The 17,275-nt window shown below is 36.6% G+C and overlaps 1 protein-coding gene across 1 annotated transcript in view; it reads left to right on the forward strand.

Moving 5' to 3' along the window:
* LOC150080439 (centrosomal protein of 290 kDa-like) overlaps window positions 1–17,275 on the forward strand; it is a 124,466-nt gene that overhangs the window by 13,972 nt on the left and 93,219 nt on the right. Inside the window, exon 2 of the mRNA XM_090380693.1 lies at window positions 9,197–9,271. Coding sequence (XP_090236819.1) covers window positions 9,197–9,271 — 75 coding nt within the window. The remainder of the gene's footprint in view (window positions 1–9,196; window positions 9,272–17,275) is intronic.

Consider the following 17,275-nt stretch of genomic DNA (forward strand, 5'->3'; position numbering starts at 1 on the left):
ACACCATGAGCTACTCTTGCAGACTGTCTGCACTGTTCTGTAAGCTTCATATCTGACTGCACAATTACTCCCAGGTCTTTTTCATTCTCCACTACACTGAGTGTAGTATCACACAGTTGATACATATTACTCTGGGTTACTGCTACCCATATGCAGTTCTTTAAATTTGTCAATGTTAAACTTCAGTTGCCACTGCTCAGCCCATCTGCTCAACTTTTCTAGATCCTGTTTCAGTAGCATACTGTCATTAAAAATCTTGCCAACCTTCATATCGTCCGCAAACTTGGACATTAAGCCTGATATAAATTCATCAGTATCATTAATCAATACAGAAAACAACAATTTGCCCCATACTGAACCCTAGGGGGACTCCACTAATAACATTAGTTCACGAAGACCATTGCCCATTTATTACCACTCTCGATCTTCTCCCACTCAACCAACCCTTTATCCATAGCAGCAGTGCCTCCGTAGCCAGGTGGGCAGGAGACGCAGTGTATAGCACACGCTTCTTGATTATACCGGGGTTCGAACCCGTGACCACCAAATATGGAGGATGCGGAAAGGTCAGGGAATGACCATCGCATATCCCCGGACAATATGACCTTAGTTGCTAATGCTCCTAAAAATAAAAAAATCAAACCATAGCAGCAATTTGCCCTTAATGCCATACTGCTCCAATTTGTACAGCAGTCTTCCTTGTGCAACATTATCAAAAGCTTTACTGAAATCCAAGTATATGATATCAAAATTATTTTTTGCATCCAGTTCCTTTGTGATCACGTCATAGTATCCAATCAAATTGGTCAGACAAGACTTCCCGTTAACAAACCGATTCTGTGTCTGAACTATAATAAATAAATAAATTTTCTGTTTATACTCCGGGACGACCAAACAGTCAGAGGAGTTCACAAGATAGATAGATTACAAGAAACAGCACCGTATTCAGTAGTCACGGGCTTGAACCCCGGTCACTCAAGGCACGTGTACTTATGCACCCGCGCGCCTAACCACTAGGCTACGGCGGCCTTTGTAGCAGATCTTTGTTATTATGTCCGCGCCCGTGCTAGTTAGAAAGAAAAGAGATTACCGTCTCGTCTATAACTGCAGTCTTGTCTAGATGATCCTGCAGTGCTTCTTTAATGAGTGCCTCCATTAATTTTCCCGGAAAAGAATTTAAACTAACAGGTCTGTAATTACTCATATCACTCATTGATCCCCCTTTGCTGATTGGGGACACATTTGCACATCTCCAGTCCATGAGGACCTCCCCTGAGTCCAAGGAGGCATTCATAATTATGGCTAAGGGTTTGTTTACTTCCTTTGCTGTCTCCTTTAATATACCTGGATAGATCCCCACATCCACCCCAGGTGCCTTTCTTATATTTCTCTCAACAATTTCTCCAACAATTTTCTCTCACTTATAACAAAATCATTTAACTCCCTGCCAGACTTTGATAAACTGCTGGCATTCCCCTCCCTAAATAATTCCTCATGTGTGAATGTAGATGGAAAATACTCATTCAGTTTGTCAGCTACCTGAGCAGGATGATCAACAGTCAAACCATCAATAGTGTAGACAAATCTGATTCATCCTCTTCCTTCTAGAGTTTACATAATTAAAGAACTCTTTTCTGTTTTATTTGAATCTTTTGCTAAAGATTTCTCTTAATCTGCCTTCGCCTACCTAACCTGCTTTGTTACTTGATTATAGACCAGCTTATATCTACTATAGGCTTCTGTGTCACCTGATAATTTATATGCATTCCATGCATTTTTCTTCTCTGCCACAAGTGTCATTAGTTCATCAAACATCCATTTAGCTCTAAACCTTGATCGATATATCTTAGTTGGTATGAAAAGCCTAGTAGCTTCCAAGAGTAATTCTTTGAATGCTTTCCAATTAGAATTTGCTGTTGGTAATATCATCAGTTGGTCCCACTATATAGAATTTAAAAACTGTCTCAGTTGACTGTAGTCACCTTTATGAAAGCATAAACTCTAGCCAATATCCTTGATCGTAGTTACATCTTTGAGTAAATCCCACATCAGCATACTCTGATCACTGCCACCTAGAGATTCCTTTATCTACAGATTCTTAATGCATGAAGAATCACTGCTGATTATCAGAAAACAATCTTGCAATCCATTACCAGTCAATATCTCAGAAATTTAAATCCCCAATTATAAGGCAATCTGATTTACTGGCCCACTCTATTTCTCTGTACAGTTGTTCATTGTACTCATCAGAATTATTAGGCTTACAACAAACCTTTACTCTCATTTTTTCTTTCCCAGTGCTTACGTCACACCAAACTGACTCAATGTTGCACTGTCCACCCATGTGAACTCCATGCTCTTTCTTAGATTTTGCATTTCTTAACTACCAACATAAGTCCTTCTCCCCTTCTATCCTGTCTATCCTTTCTGTACACATTGTACTCGCCAAAATTTCAACTCTGCACTCCCTATATATCTGTGCAACACCATATCTCTGATATCTCAATATCTGCCTTTGATGTTTTGACCAGCACCTCAAATTCATCGAATTTATTTACTATACTCCTAGAATTGGTTTACATACATCTGTTCCTCTTCTTGGTTACCCCCTCATACAGTCCATGAATTTTCTTATTCTGCGATGACTCACAGCAGTTGTTGAAAACCCCAGCACCTTGTTTTCCAGGCTGCTTCTCATTCCAATAGGAGCAGTGCAAGAATCACTTTCACCTCTGCCAGTGGCTACTGTTAATCTATTAGTCTGTGTATGTCTCCAAGCTAGCAGCTTTCTGACCCATCTAACACTGCCTCAATAGCATCAGAAAATATTCTTGTACTCTTTCTATTTAAGTGTATCCCATCTCTGTAGAAGCAGTCTCTCCTGCTAACAAGCACAGACCACGCTGAGAAAACCTCTACTTCATGAGCCTTGCACAGTCTCTCCATTAAGATTTGATTGACAAGGCTCTTATCATATACCCCCTTCTGTCATTTCTGGGGAGGTTTGCAGACACTTTCAAATTCAACCCTAACTCACCACACTTTGTTCAACATTGACCTGTAATTCCGCATTTATTGTGTAATTCCACAGTTCTACTCTTAATGTCATTAGTGCTAATGTTTATAACAATATCACCTCTTGTGCCCTTAAAAGATGATATCTGCTCTACAACATTATCAACTTTTTCCCCCAGCAGACATACCCTGGTCTCACATATCCTTTATGTGCAATGTATTCCCCATTTCCCTGTCAATAGAGTCACCGACAACAACTAGTTTCTGTGGGACAAGCGCATTCTGCCTTGAAGATTGCCACTGTGTTGCCTGATGATCAAGTGCAAGCTCTGGTTTTGATGTGTGCTGCTGAGAGCTTGATGGGCCCCCAATTTAAATCCCTTGAGGGCATCTGTCCTGTTCTTCAAGCTCTTGTAAAGGCCCATAACAATGCTCAGTTAGTATTAGTAATGGCCACATGGTGCAAGAAAGCCTATGGCTTATGCTGCACCAGCCAAAAAATAAAAAAATAATGAAAATAAATAATAATAATTAATAAAAGAAAAGGAAATTAAACCTATCATCCTATGCGCTTCCCTCATCCAAAGGTACTATCCAGATGACCTTTGAATTTCCCCTAACTGTCAGCCTCTACCACCCATGTAGGCAACTTATTCCAGTAATTTATAACTCGCTGGCTAAAATAAAACTTATTGCAGTCCAATCTAAACATTTCCCCCCGTGACTTGAATTTATGTTTCCTAGTTCTAGCATCATTTATAATCTTGAAAATTTCGTCCTCATTATCAAATCAATCAAACACCTCAATCAAATCTCCTCTAAGGTGTCTAGTTTCCAAACTCAGCAACCCACATATTCAAAGTCTTTCTTCATAAGGATGCCCTTTTGCCGATCTCACCAGGCGAGTTACCCATCTTGGCACGAAGAAGAAGCTCGGTGTCTTTCTTTAGGTGGGGTCTCCATACTTGAACACAGTATTCCAAGTGTGGTATAACAAAAGCCTTATATAATGGGATTATCATGTCCTTATCTCTACTTGCAAAAGTTCGATAGATCATTGATGGGACACCATGGGCCTTCCTTGCAACCTGTTTACAATGCTCAGAGAATTTCATGTCTGACCGTATCGTAACACCCAAGTCCCTTTCCTCCAGTACTGGGTTTAGTTGAACTCCACCAACTGAATAAGTTATTTTGGGATTACTGTTTCCCAAGTGTAATACCTTACACTTTGTTGGATTAAAGCATAGCTGCCATTTTTCTGACCATTCCTGAAGTCTATCTAGGTCTCTCTGAAGAAGCTCAGCTTGACAGTGATCATTAACTACTCTACCAATTTTAACATCATCTGCAAATTTAGACATCACGCCTTCTATCCCTTCATCAATGTCGTTTATGAAAATTAAAAACAACAGTGGTCCTAATACTGATCCTTGGGGAACCCCACTTCTTACATCAACCCAATCTGAGGAATAGCCATTTATCACAACTCTCTGCCTCCTGCCCTGAAGCCATCCTGCTATCCATCTAAGGATTTTCCTAGTGATTCCAACCTGTTCCAGCTTATAAAGCAACCGCTCATGTGGGACTGAGTCAAAAGCTTTGCTGAAATCTAAATAAACAATGTCGAAATTATTCCCTAAATCCAGCTCGTGAGTGACCCTTTCGAAATAGCGCACCAGATTTGTTAAACATGATTTTCCCTTTACGAAACCATGCTGAGTATCCTTGAGAATTTCAATTCGATCCAAATGATCCTGAATTCCACCCTTGATCATTGCCTCCATGATTATCAAATCAATCAAACACCTCAATCAAATCTCCTCTAAGGTGTCTAGTTTCCAAACTCTGCAACCCACATATTCAAAGTCTTTGAAGTCACTGAAGTCAGACTGACAGGTCGATAAGTTCCCACTTCACTCTTAGAGCCACCCTTATGTATGGGAGATACATTGGCACTTTTCCAATCCAACAGAATCTCCCCAGAGTCTAGTGATGCTCGCATAATTAACCTCAATGGTTCAATGCACTCACTGGCCGCCTCCCTTAAGATTATAGGGTATATTCCATCAACTCCAGGAGCCCTACTGGCCTGTAGGCTCGAAAGTTTTTTCATTAAATAATCTTGCGAAATTTCAATATCATTAATTACATATTTTTCAACCTTGCTCCCACAATTTCCCATTGCCACAAAAGGTTTTTCATTTGTAAATATCGATGCAAAATAACTGTTGAGTTCATTTACATCTGCAATGGCAGCTGGTGTATTTAATACTATCCCCTTTCCCTTACATAAAGGTCCGATCTGGTTTGTCCTGCTCTTCATGACATTTATATATGTGAAGAATTCCTTATTTGCTCTTTGCTCTGTTTGCTAGTGATTTCTCATAAACTGCCTTTGCCTGTCGAATGTTTTCTGTGGCTCTATTACAGATCATCTTGTAGCTGTTAAGGCTTTTGTACTTTTTATTGCTCTGTAACCTTTCCATGCCACCTTTTTTTTGCTCAAGTAATGTGGCAACTTCACTGTTTATCCAACTTGGAACCCTCCTCGTGGAGTATTTTTTTAATGATAAATATGCATTCAAGGCATCTGTGATTAATATTTTAAAAGCATACCACAGTTCAATTGTATTCATTCTCTGTGCGATATCTGCTCAGTTAATAGAGGCCATGTAGTACCTTAAGGCATCGTAATTTCCTTTTCTGAAATTAAAACCCATTCCTTTGCCTTTTACTGCTGCTACCTCTCTCATCATCATCCACCGTAGAACTCCGTATCACTTTCTGCTACTGGTTCCTCTACTGTCAGCCCTGTTATGTCATCTGATTCATGGGTGATGATGAGGTCTAGGATATTCTTTTCTTTAGTACTTTCCTTGATATGTTGATACAAATAACAGTCATCTAGTTGATTTAAAAATTTTGTTCCCCATGTCGAGTTTCCTTCCCATTTACTCTAATCAATTAGAGGCAAATTGAAATCACCTATAATAAGACATTGATGCTTTCTTGCTCATTCCATTTGCATGTAGAGGCATTCGTCATAATCTTAACAATCACCTGGTCTGTAGATTACTCCTACTCTCATTATACCTTTTTTTGCAACTATCTCACACCATACAGATTCTATTCTAGCATGTGAAACATCTGAATCAGGGAAAGCTATCATCGCACTCAGGCTGCTTCTGATAAGAAGCATTACCCCACCAACCCTTCTATCTACCCTATCCTTCCTAAATACATTATACAAGCCGTACTGAAACTTCATCCCCAATTTCCGGGTGGAACCACGTCTCCGTAAGCCCTATTATGTCCGCGTTACTTGTTTTAACCAGCAGTTCGAATTCACTCATTTTATTGATGACACTTCTAACATTACTATACAACAATTAAAATTTACTGTTCTTGTATATTTAACTACCCTAACACAACCCTTGAAGTTTTTTAGGCTCTCTTTCCTGGCATTAGCTACCCGCTCACTTGAAACGTTTCTGCCCCCAGAACATCTAGATAATATGTCCAGTTGGGGTAACAGATAAGAACTCTTGAGGTATGTGCAAGAGTTACTTTGACCAATATTATCAGATAAATGCGTGTCAGTATTACCCACATCCCCCCCCCAACTAGCAGTTTCTCTGAACCTTTAAGGTATCCTCAATAATACTGGCAAAAACTTTTGCACCACCTTTGTTTAAGTGTATCCCGTCTCTACAAAACAAATTCCTTCTACCTACAAGTGTGGGCCATGCTGATATAAATTTCTCCCCTAAAGCCTTGCGGAGTCCTTCAAGTCTTGAGTTAATCCACAAGGCTTTTAACGTATAATCTCTCTTATCGTGTCAGGCCAGAATTGCAGACATATTGTGGCCTAGCTCGTGGCATTTCCTCAGCATGGTCCTGTATTTTTCCAACAAATCGTCAGATCGTGTTCGTTTAATGTCATTAGTCCCCACATGAATAGTAATATTCTCTTTACACCCCTTAAAATCTGACAATCTGTTGGTGACATCATTAATAGTTGCTCCCGGCAGACATACCCTGGTTCTACTCCACCTATCCTTATTACAAAAAATATTCCCTGTTTCTCTGACAATGGAGTCTCCTAATAAAACAATGTCCTTTTTAACCAGAGTAGTTTGCACTTGGTTTTTCTGTTTTGAGACCCAAATCGGGTGTGCATCACTTGGTAGATTGCTGGAGTCTTGAGTCCCTGATGAGCTCCCAGATGCATTATTCTCGAGGACAAGCACCTGTTTTTTCAGTGACTCAAATTGTTCCATCAGTGCACTAAATTGTAATTTAAGATCGTTGCACTCCTTACATCGATCACAAAGAAAAGAATCCCCAGGTGAGTTATGATTAGTCGCCAGGTCGACCTTGGAAAACATTCCGCAGGTTCTGCAATGGATTAAATCATTACTCACCCGTAAATCGCCATCGGCTATTTCCGTGTGAGTCACAATACCCTGTGACGTGTTTAAGGCAGATCTCATAACTACCATTATTAAAATTAGCTAAATATCAATGAAAATTAACTTTAAAAAATTATATCTATAATATTATAAAAATCAAACTGTTACAGGAAAACCTATAACAAAATAATCCAACAATATCTAAATAAATCAAATATTTAAAAGCACTAATCACAGTAATCCAATCCACTTAACTGAGGAGCCCTGACGAGCGCGTCCGCTCACCTCACACTCCTTACATTGAGCACACACAAAGACATCCCCACTTGGCAATATCATGTCCCGTTCCTGAAATTTCCACGAACATCAAACAAGCAGTACATTTCAAAAGGCTGTGTTTCAGAAGGCAACCGGCCCCTTCAGTTCTCCCCTGAGCCACAGCATTCCCACTACCTTGAGACTTTTTGTTTTGCTGCTCCGGTCTGATTTCAATTCAATTTCAATACATTTAAAAATATTACATTAAATTTATATCCTAATGCAATAATAACACTATATACATATATATATTTCGGTATTGAGTTTTATCTCCTACCAATTTAACGTTATATAAATTCCATATCTCCTATCAAGTCTAAGTTATATGTATTAAGGTATAACCTTACATTTGTAAAATCTAAGTAGTTATAATAGATAATAAATTTAACTATCTGTTGCCACCTATGTGGTTCGAACTCTCGTACAGGATATTTACAATATTATAACACACGCTTCTTGATTAGACCGGGGTTCGAGCCCATCATCACCAAATACGGAGGATGCGGAATGGTCAGGAAATGATCACCGCATATTCTCGGAGCAATATGGCCTTAGTTGCTAATGCTCCTAAAAACCAAATAACCAACCTATGCCAACAGTTCGATTAACCATTGACTCAAGAGGTGATGCAAATACCGATTCAACTGTATGAAAAAAAGTTTTTTTGCCAGACTTTGTGTCTGAGGATAGCAAACTGGAAGACAGGCTGTTTATTTTGAAAGTTGCAGATCTCTTCTGAATGTATTTTCAAGAATACATGAATACGTTATGCCCTGTGCAACTGAAAGGATTTATCTGTCCTGTCTCCTCTAGTTAGGAACCACAAGAATATTTTCTATCTTACTTTGTTTTCTGTTTTATTTTATTTTTATTTCTTTATTTAATTTTACAAACGTTGAAAGTGCTGGATATAGAGGATACAAGTCAGTCTCAGCAAGCCTTATGTATCTTCTTAAATAGTTTTCTAAAATTAGTGAAAATTAGAATAGTACCAAATGCAAACAATTATTGTGTGGTTTTTACAGTTTCTCCATTAACAAAAATGTCAACTGTTAATAATGTAATGTAATGTGGGTATTTTTTTGTTCATAAATCTTATACTTTTTTTGTTCAAATTAAAATTTTAATTGTATCAAATTTATGTGTATACTTAATTGTATATCTTCTTTTTCTGTCTTCTCTCCCTTTATTTCTAATACAATAATAACCCTAAACATTCACAGGATGATTTCTTATTCATCATATAATTTCATAATATATGCAAAATTGATTCAATTAATTTAAAAAAATCCTCTGTATTTGTAGTTGTATTCCATACATGTATTACACATTCTCGTTTTATTTTCCTAAATATGTTGTGCATACTTGTACACGCACTTATATTTAGAAAATATTTGACAGAAATTGCATCTCTATAGTAGCAGATACATTGAACATCTTATTTTTAGAGACCTGTCAGAGAAACAAAGCCAAGTTCAGAAGATCCATTTACTGAAAAAACAGAGAATGCATACAAAGAAAAGGTAGGGTCTTAAATAATGTTATATTTCTATGGAAATAGAAGTACATTAAAAATAACAAAGTTTAGCACAATTTGTAGTTCTTTTTCTTGAGATTACTATGGTAGAACTGATATGCAAAATAGTGATGTAATATGTGCATCCAGAAATTGGATCTAAAAGAATCATAAAGTAGAAACAGTAGCTTATTACAGTAAAACTGCTATGATTCAGAATGCCTTCTTTATTTTATTTATGCAAAATGAAGATTTTTTCTAAAAGAGAATTTACTGATACAATTCTAAACTTTGTTTTTAAAAATGATTTCTGATTTCACAATGAAAACATTAAGGCATTGATATTCTTATTTAATGCCATCATCCAATTAATATTTTAATTCATCTTTATGCTGAAACTTTATCAAATGATGATAGCAATATCAAATGCGTTTTCATTTAGCATTAGTAGAGGCATTTGATGCAAGAAAGCAAGCTTATGCAGCATCAGCCAAAAAAAAAAAAAAAAAAAAACCCACTTCCACTTCACCCCACTGTTCGTTCAAAATACCTGTCCAGCTGAGCCTTAAACTTATTTAGGCTATCAACCTCCACCACAAGGGATGGTAGTCTGTTCCACCAACCAACCACCCGCTGGCTAAAGGCAAATTTCCGCACGTCTATCCTACATCTGTCTTTCCTCAATTTGAATTTATGCCCTCTCAGGTGATTTTTCTGAGCTAGAGGAAGAATCCCATCAGCATTGAGCATGCTTAAACCATTCAAGGCTTTATACATCTCTATCAGATCACCTCGCTGGTGCCTAGTCTCCAGACACTGTAATTTGCAAAACTTAAGCCTTTCTTCGTAAGAGCACCCCTTTGTTCCATTCACTAATCTTGTTGCCCTTCTCTGTACTCGTTCCAGCAGCTCTACATCCTTCTTGAAATGAGGCCTCCAGACCTGTATACAGTACTCTAGGTGTGGCCTGACCATTGCCTTATACAATGGAATAATCACCTCCTTATCCCTGCTGGAAAAATTCCTGTATATCATTGACAATACTCCATGAGCTACTCTTGCAGCCCATCTGCACTGCTCAGAGAACTTCATATCTGCCTGCACAATCACCCCCAAGTCCCTTTCATTCTCTACCACTGTCAGTGTAGTACCACAGAGTTGATATGTTGCTCTGGGGTTGCTGTTTCCCATGTGTAGTACTTTACATTTGTCAATGTTAAACTTCATTTGCCACCTCTCAGCCCATCTGCTCAACCTTTCCAGATCCTGTTGCAGCAGCATAGTGTCAGTAGTGTCCTTGACAACCCTGCCAACCTTTGTATCATCTGCAAACTTGGACATTAAGCTTGATGTACCATCATCAATATCATTTATAAATACAGTCAATATTTATAAACACATCAATATTTATAAATATAAATCATTTATATATATGTATATATATATATATATATGTATATATATATATATATATACATATATATATATATATACATATATATACATATATATATATATGTATATATGTATATACATATATATGTATATATATATATATACATATATACATATATATATATATATATATATATATATATATATAGATCTAGATAATTTGGGCAGATGGGCTAAGAAGTGGCAACTGAAGTTTAACCTTGACAAATGCAAAGTACTGCATATGGGTAGAAGTAACCCCAGAGAAACGTACCAACTGTGTGGTACTACACTTAAGGTGGTAGAAAATGAAAAAGACCTGGGAGTAATTGTGCAGTCAGATATGAAGTTTTCTGAGCAATGTAGACAGGCTGCTAGGGCAGGCCATGGGGTTTTGTCAATGATATATAGGAATTTTGCTAGCAGGGAAAAGGAGGTGATTGTCCCTCTGTATAAGGCAATGGTCAAGCCACGCCTTGAGTACTGCGTACAGGTCTGGAGGCCTCATTTTAGGAAGGATGTAGATTTGCTTGAGCGTGTACAGAGAAGAGCAACACGATTGGTGAGGGGAATGAAGGGATCCTCTTACCAAGAGAGGCTTAAGTTCTGCAAATTGCAGTGGCTGGAGACTAGGCACCTGCGCGGTGATCTGATTGAGGTCTATAAGGCCTTGAATGGGTTGAGCACGCTGAATTCTGATGGGATCCTCCCACTTGTTCAGAATACGAACCTACGGGGACATAAATTCAAATTAAGAAAAGACAGATGTAGAATAGATGTGTGGAAATTTGCCTTTAGCCAGCGGGTGGTTAATTGCTGGAACAAACTTCCATCTGTCGTTGTGGAAGTTGATAGGTTAAATAAATTTAAGGAGGAACTGGACAGGCAATTGGAGGGTATGGTGTGATTTTTTTTTTTTTTTTTTTTTTTGGCTGATGCTGCATAAGCTCCTACACTTGCTTTCTTGCATCAAGTGCCACTACTACTACTACTACTACTACAGAAAACAATAATGGACCCAACACTGAGCCCTGAGGGACTCCACTAATAACATTAGTCCACGATGAGCAGTGTCCATTGATTACCACTCTCTGTCTTCTCCCCCTCAACCACCCCTTTATCCATAGCAGCAATTTGCCTCCAATGTCACACTGCTCCAATTTGTGTAGCAGTCTTCCATGTGCAACAGTATCAAAAGCCTTTCTAAGATCCAAGTATATAATATCAAAGCTATTCCCTGCATCCAGTTCTTTTGTGACTGCATCATAGTATCCAATCAAGTTGGTCAGGCAAGACTTCCCCTTAACAAAACCATGCTGTGTTTGAGCTATAAGGATCATACCTTCCAATGCTACAGTTCTCGTATAGCTTGTAGAATCAAGAAGGCATACTAAGCTGGGTACATTTGTATTGAAAGAAACAACTGAAGGATTTATGATTTTTTTTTATTATTATTATTATTTTTTTTTTTTGACCATTTTGACAATCAGGAAACAGGAGGAGAAAAGAAAATGCCCAATATTAAAAATTATAACGTGAGAAATGTTATTTACAACTGGGGTGCAAGCTGGTATGAAGTACTGTAATTTGCTACAGCAGATTACAGTAGCAAGTCTATGTAAAAAAAAAAAAAAAGCTATTAAATGATATCTATATCCTTACTGATTTAGATGGAATCAGAGTTGAAGAGCTTGAAGATGAAGATAGGGTCAGATATCATATGGAACAGAAGAAGAAATAGCAATAGCATTTCAAGGTTAAAAATATGTAGCTGAAGTGTGAAGTGAAGAAATAGAAGAATAAAGTAAGAAGTTTCACAACCAGAAGCTGCCTTGATACTCTTATTAAATGATGTGCTCACAAAGTGTGGCCCACGGGCCTTCTGCAGCCTGTGAGTTTTTTGTATGTGGCCCACAGCTGTTTTATAATGTTATGCATAAATTTAAAGAAAATCTTTGTTCAGATTCTATAGAATCATAAGATTTGTGCACTAACATCAAATGGCTTCATTATTTGGAAGTAATGCCGACACTCCCTGGCTTACGTAATATATTTGACTTAAGGAAATTCAACTTTACGTAAGTTTTTGCTGGCCGGTGCAAACTTTAAAAAAATTGTGGAAACATATTTTGCATCCTATAGGAATAAATGGAGGTATCGTAAAAAAATCATAATGTGAACACAATAACACATTGTTTTTTTAGGTAATTCGCTCTAAGACCTCGGAAGTTGAAATTTTCCCTACAATATTAAATAACTAAATAAAGTAATTAAATATAAATAGCTTATAACTAAGCTATTTATTTATCTCTCTAAAATGGCATTTTTATAATGGAAATTGCACTACATTTTCATTATTATCATATTTTCCGTTATAAGAATCAATTTTGAATGCCTTTGTGATATTTTCCTAAAATACATTTCTGAAGGCCACTGCCATAAAACAATAAAAACAGTTTGCAATTTCTGGTTTATTGGGCTTTTCTGTTAGCGCAGTATATTATAAACAGGTAGTAAACTCAATCTTATTGCATTTGCGATAATACTGATAACTGGAATTCTGTGGGTTTTTATGTTACAGTATTATGGTGAAATGAGTTTCCCTTCACTGAAATTTTCAATCATATAAAAAACATAAATAAATTTTCAGAATCTTCTCTTCATTCCTATATACTTATTAAAATGGTGAAGGGAAAGGGACCATCGGAAAGTGCAAGTGCTGGCAGCGCTAGAAAATGAAACAAAATTGATTTAGAAATGAAGATGATTAAGAAGTACGAAGCAGGACAAAGTTTGTGATCTATTGCACGGAATTAGGACAAAGTTTGTCATCTATTGCATGGTCTCTCTGCTTCAACAATGAATACTATTTTAAGGGACAGTGTGTGTATAAAAGAACGTGTTAAAGGATCAATGAACTTAAGATCAACAGTGATCACAAAACGGCATTCAGGTGCTATATCAAAGATGGAAAAGCTATTAATAATATGGATGGAAAATCAGATTCAAAGGCGAGTGTCCCTGAGTCCAATGGCCATTCAAGCAAAAGCAAGAAGTATTTATGAAGATATTAAGGATAAGTATGGCGAACCCCAAGCCAAGTTTGTGGTAAGAAATGGATGGTTTTATAGGTTCCAGCATCATGCTGGTTTCCAGAACATTAAAGTATGCGGTGAAATTGCCAGTGCTGATTCTGCAGCTGCAGATAAATTTTGTGATGTGTTGGAAAAAACTCCTTCTAAATCTCCACATCCCTCAACTTCCACAGTGGCGGGTGCTTATCAGCTGGAGGGTTAATTCTGGCAATGATGTTCGAAAGGTAAAACTTGTTAATGTTATGTGTGCCAAGCCCATACTCACCAGATGTGATCCCTTGTGGTTATTTACATGTTCGTTGAAAATTTATTTTCTTCAATCAAATTCAATCAGATTTGCGAGTGCTGCATAAGCATTTAGGGAAATTCCGACTTACGTAGAGTTCCACAGAACGCAACCCTTACGTATGTCAGGGAGTGGCTGTACTTATATCTATGAAAAAACATTCTCTACAATGAACATAAGTCTAAATTAAGATCCAAATTAATGGATAGTCTTCTCGCATGTGTTTTATATATCCACACATCTTTAGAACCCAGGCTGATGGAAATAATCTCAAACAAAAATCAATTCCGTAAATCACATGCTACAAAACATTAAACTTTTTTCTTGTAACACTACAGTTCATAAATATTTCTTTGCATTTTTTTCAATAATTTAAATTCATGATCATTATTACATTTAATTGTTTTTCATATTGCTTTACAATTAACATAAAATTTTATGTTGCTTCACTTAAAAAATACCATTCAAGGTTTTGTGTGAAAATTTGGTAATTTTATGTACATTTTTTGCCAATTATATTGAAATTTATTGAGAAATGTTGTTTTCTAATATGTATATTGTGCAATGTATATACATATCAGTGATATCACAGTATTAATCCTATATACAGCCTACACAATTTTTATCATCGTATTTTCATCAGTATTGGCTTGTTGACAAAAAAAGTTTGACTCTCCTTAAAAGTTGAGAACTGCTGCTCTGAGAGATATGAAGAAATAACCTTATGAAACAGCGATACAATAAAACCTTTACCCAGCTGAAAATTTCCAATTGCCTTAAAAAGAGAGTATGAATGGGTATGAACTGTGTGCATCTCATTAAATTTAGTTATCATATTAATTAATTTAAATTTAATAAACAAGTAATTAATTTCAGCTTCAAAGATTAACTTTTCTTGGCCTTAACAGCAGCAAATCTTTGGATCATTTCATCCAAGTCTAAATCCTTGCCAGTGGCATTTTCAGTTATCAAAGTTGCCAACCCATTCAAGTAATCTTATATCATCATAGAACAGAGTTAAGTTGTGATTAACTTTCATCTTTGAAAAATTCTGGTGATGGCTGCTGATACTAGCAATTCTCAGAATTCTGAGAATTACAGAATTTTCAGCACCACAAAAAAAGATTTGACAATGATACTGTAAAATTTGAGGATACGAATTTCATGATTTTTGGTGGAGAATGACTGTCTTCAAAATAGTTTTGCAAATATTTTAAATTTGTATAAATCGATACAAGAGATACTTTTCTGATTGCCATCTGTACACAGAATTTCTAAACCATAAAATTGTTATGCAGCTTGTCATTGTTTATTTCTGTGCCACAATTCGAATTATATAGAAATTTAAATTAATCATTATGCTTGACTGTATTGTGTTCTCTAAAATGTTGAAAAAGTAGATCATAAAATTTTCTTCATTTATGCTCCATTTCAGTTACCACTCTTCTTTTTAAAGAAATCATTTAAATTTATTATCTGTTCTGCAATTTTTATGATATTCAATTGATTTTGAAAGTAAGGAGACAGCTTGTGACATATATAAATTGACCTCTTAGAGGACTTTGTTTGCAATGTTTATTTGGCTTAAATTTTGTACCAAACGCAATCAGGCAGCAAATAAACTTTAATAATTTTTTGTAATATGAGACTGTACAACCCTAGAAATCACCTCTTGATATCTCTCATATTGTGTAAATAAGTCACAACTGGATTGTCACATCTTATACCTTGGATACATACCCACATACACTTATGAGGGGTTCAACCAATCCTTAAATGGCCTCTGGGTGGTGATACTGCGAATAAGTAACAATAGACTTCTCTGTTGGAAAAGTGTTTGAAGTATGAAAGCTTGTAAAGGTATGTATTCTTTCAGATTTCTGTTTCTCTCTTTCTCTCTCTCTCTCTCTCTCTCTCTCTCTCTCTCTCTCTCTTTCTCTCTCTCTCTCTCTCTCTCTCAATTTAAGTTATTAGATTAATTGAGGAAAGCTTTTTTTGCTATTTGCTTTTCTTCTACTTTCAATGTCATACTTAATTCCCCACATGTTTCTTTTTTGTACACCCATTCATGTTAATACTTAGGAATCACAGACTAAAAGATTAACAGTGGCTGCAGGCAGAGGCGAAAGTTATTCTTGCACTGTTTGTATCAGAATGAGCAGCAGCCTGGAAAGCAAGGTGCTGGAGATTTCCAGGACTGCTGAGAGTCATCGTGGAATAAGTAATACATGAGTTGTGTTAGGTTAACTAAGAGTAGGAACAGGTGCATGTATAATTACATGTAGTACACCAATGCTAGAAGTATGGTTAATAAATTTTATGAATTTTAAGTGCTGGTTAAGACATCAAAGTCAGATATTGTTGGGATATCATAGATGTGCTGTCACACAGACAGCACATCTATGACTGGATATGTGACAGCACATCTGTCACACATCCAGTTGACATTAGTGGGAAATGTAATGTTGAGTCAGTGTGGTGTGACATAAGCACTGGGAAAGGAAAAATGAGAGTAGGAGTATGTTATAGGCCTAATAACTCTGATGAGTATAATGAACAATTGTGCAGAGAAATATAGTGGGAAAGTAAATCAGAATGTCTTATAATGGGGAATTTTAACTTTCCGGATGTTGACTGGAACTTGTGGATTGGTCACTCGCACACTAGCAAGACTTTTGTGGATTTATTGGATGACTATGTTTTACAGCAGCATGTTCAAGAGACAATGAGAGGGAGTAATACTCTTGATCTGATTATCAGCAGTAATTATTCATGCATTAAGAATTTGCAGATAAAGGAACCACTGGGTGACAATGATCACAGTGTACCAATGTGGGATTTACTTAAAGATGTATCTATGATCAGGGGTAAAGGGAAGGGTTTTTGCTTTCGTAAAGGTGACTACAATGGTCTCAGACAGTTTTTAAATTCTATACAGTGAGATCAACTGATGATGTTACAAAAGGTTAATTCTAAATGGAAAGAATTCAAGAAATTAATCTTGAAAGCTACTAGAATTTGCATACCAACTAAGAAATAATGTTCAGGGTATAGGTCTAAATGGATGTTGGATAAATTAATGAGGCTCGTGGCAGAGAAGAAAAATGCATGGGATGCATATAAATTATCAAGTAACACAGATGCCTATGGCAGATATAAGCTAGTCTGTAATCAAGTCACAAAGGAAGTTAGACAG

Source organism: Mastigoproctus giganteus, chromosome 9 (genome assembly GCF_048544385.1).
Source record: "Mastigoproctus giganteus isolate SK-2022 chromosome 9, ASM4854438v1, whole genome shotgun sequence".
NCBI lineage: Eukaryota > Metazoa > Arthropoda > Arachnida > Uropygi > Thelyphonidae > Mastigoproctus > Mastigoproctus giganteus.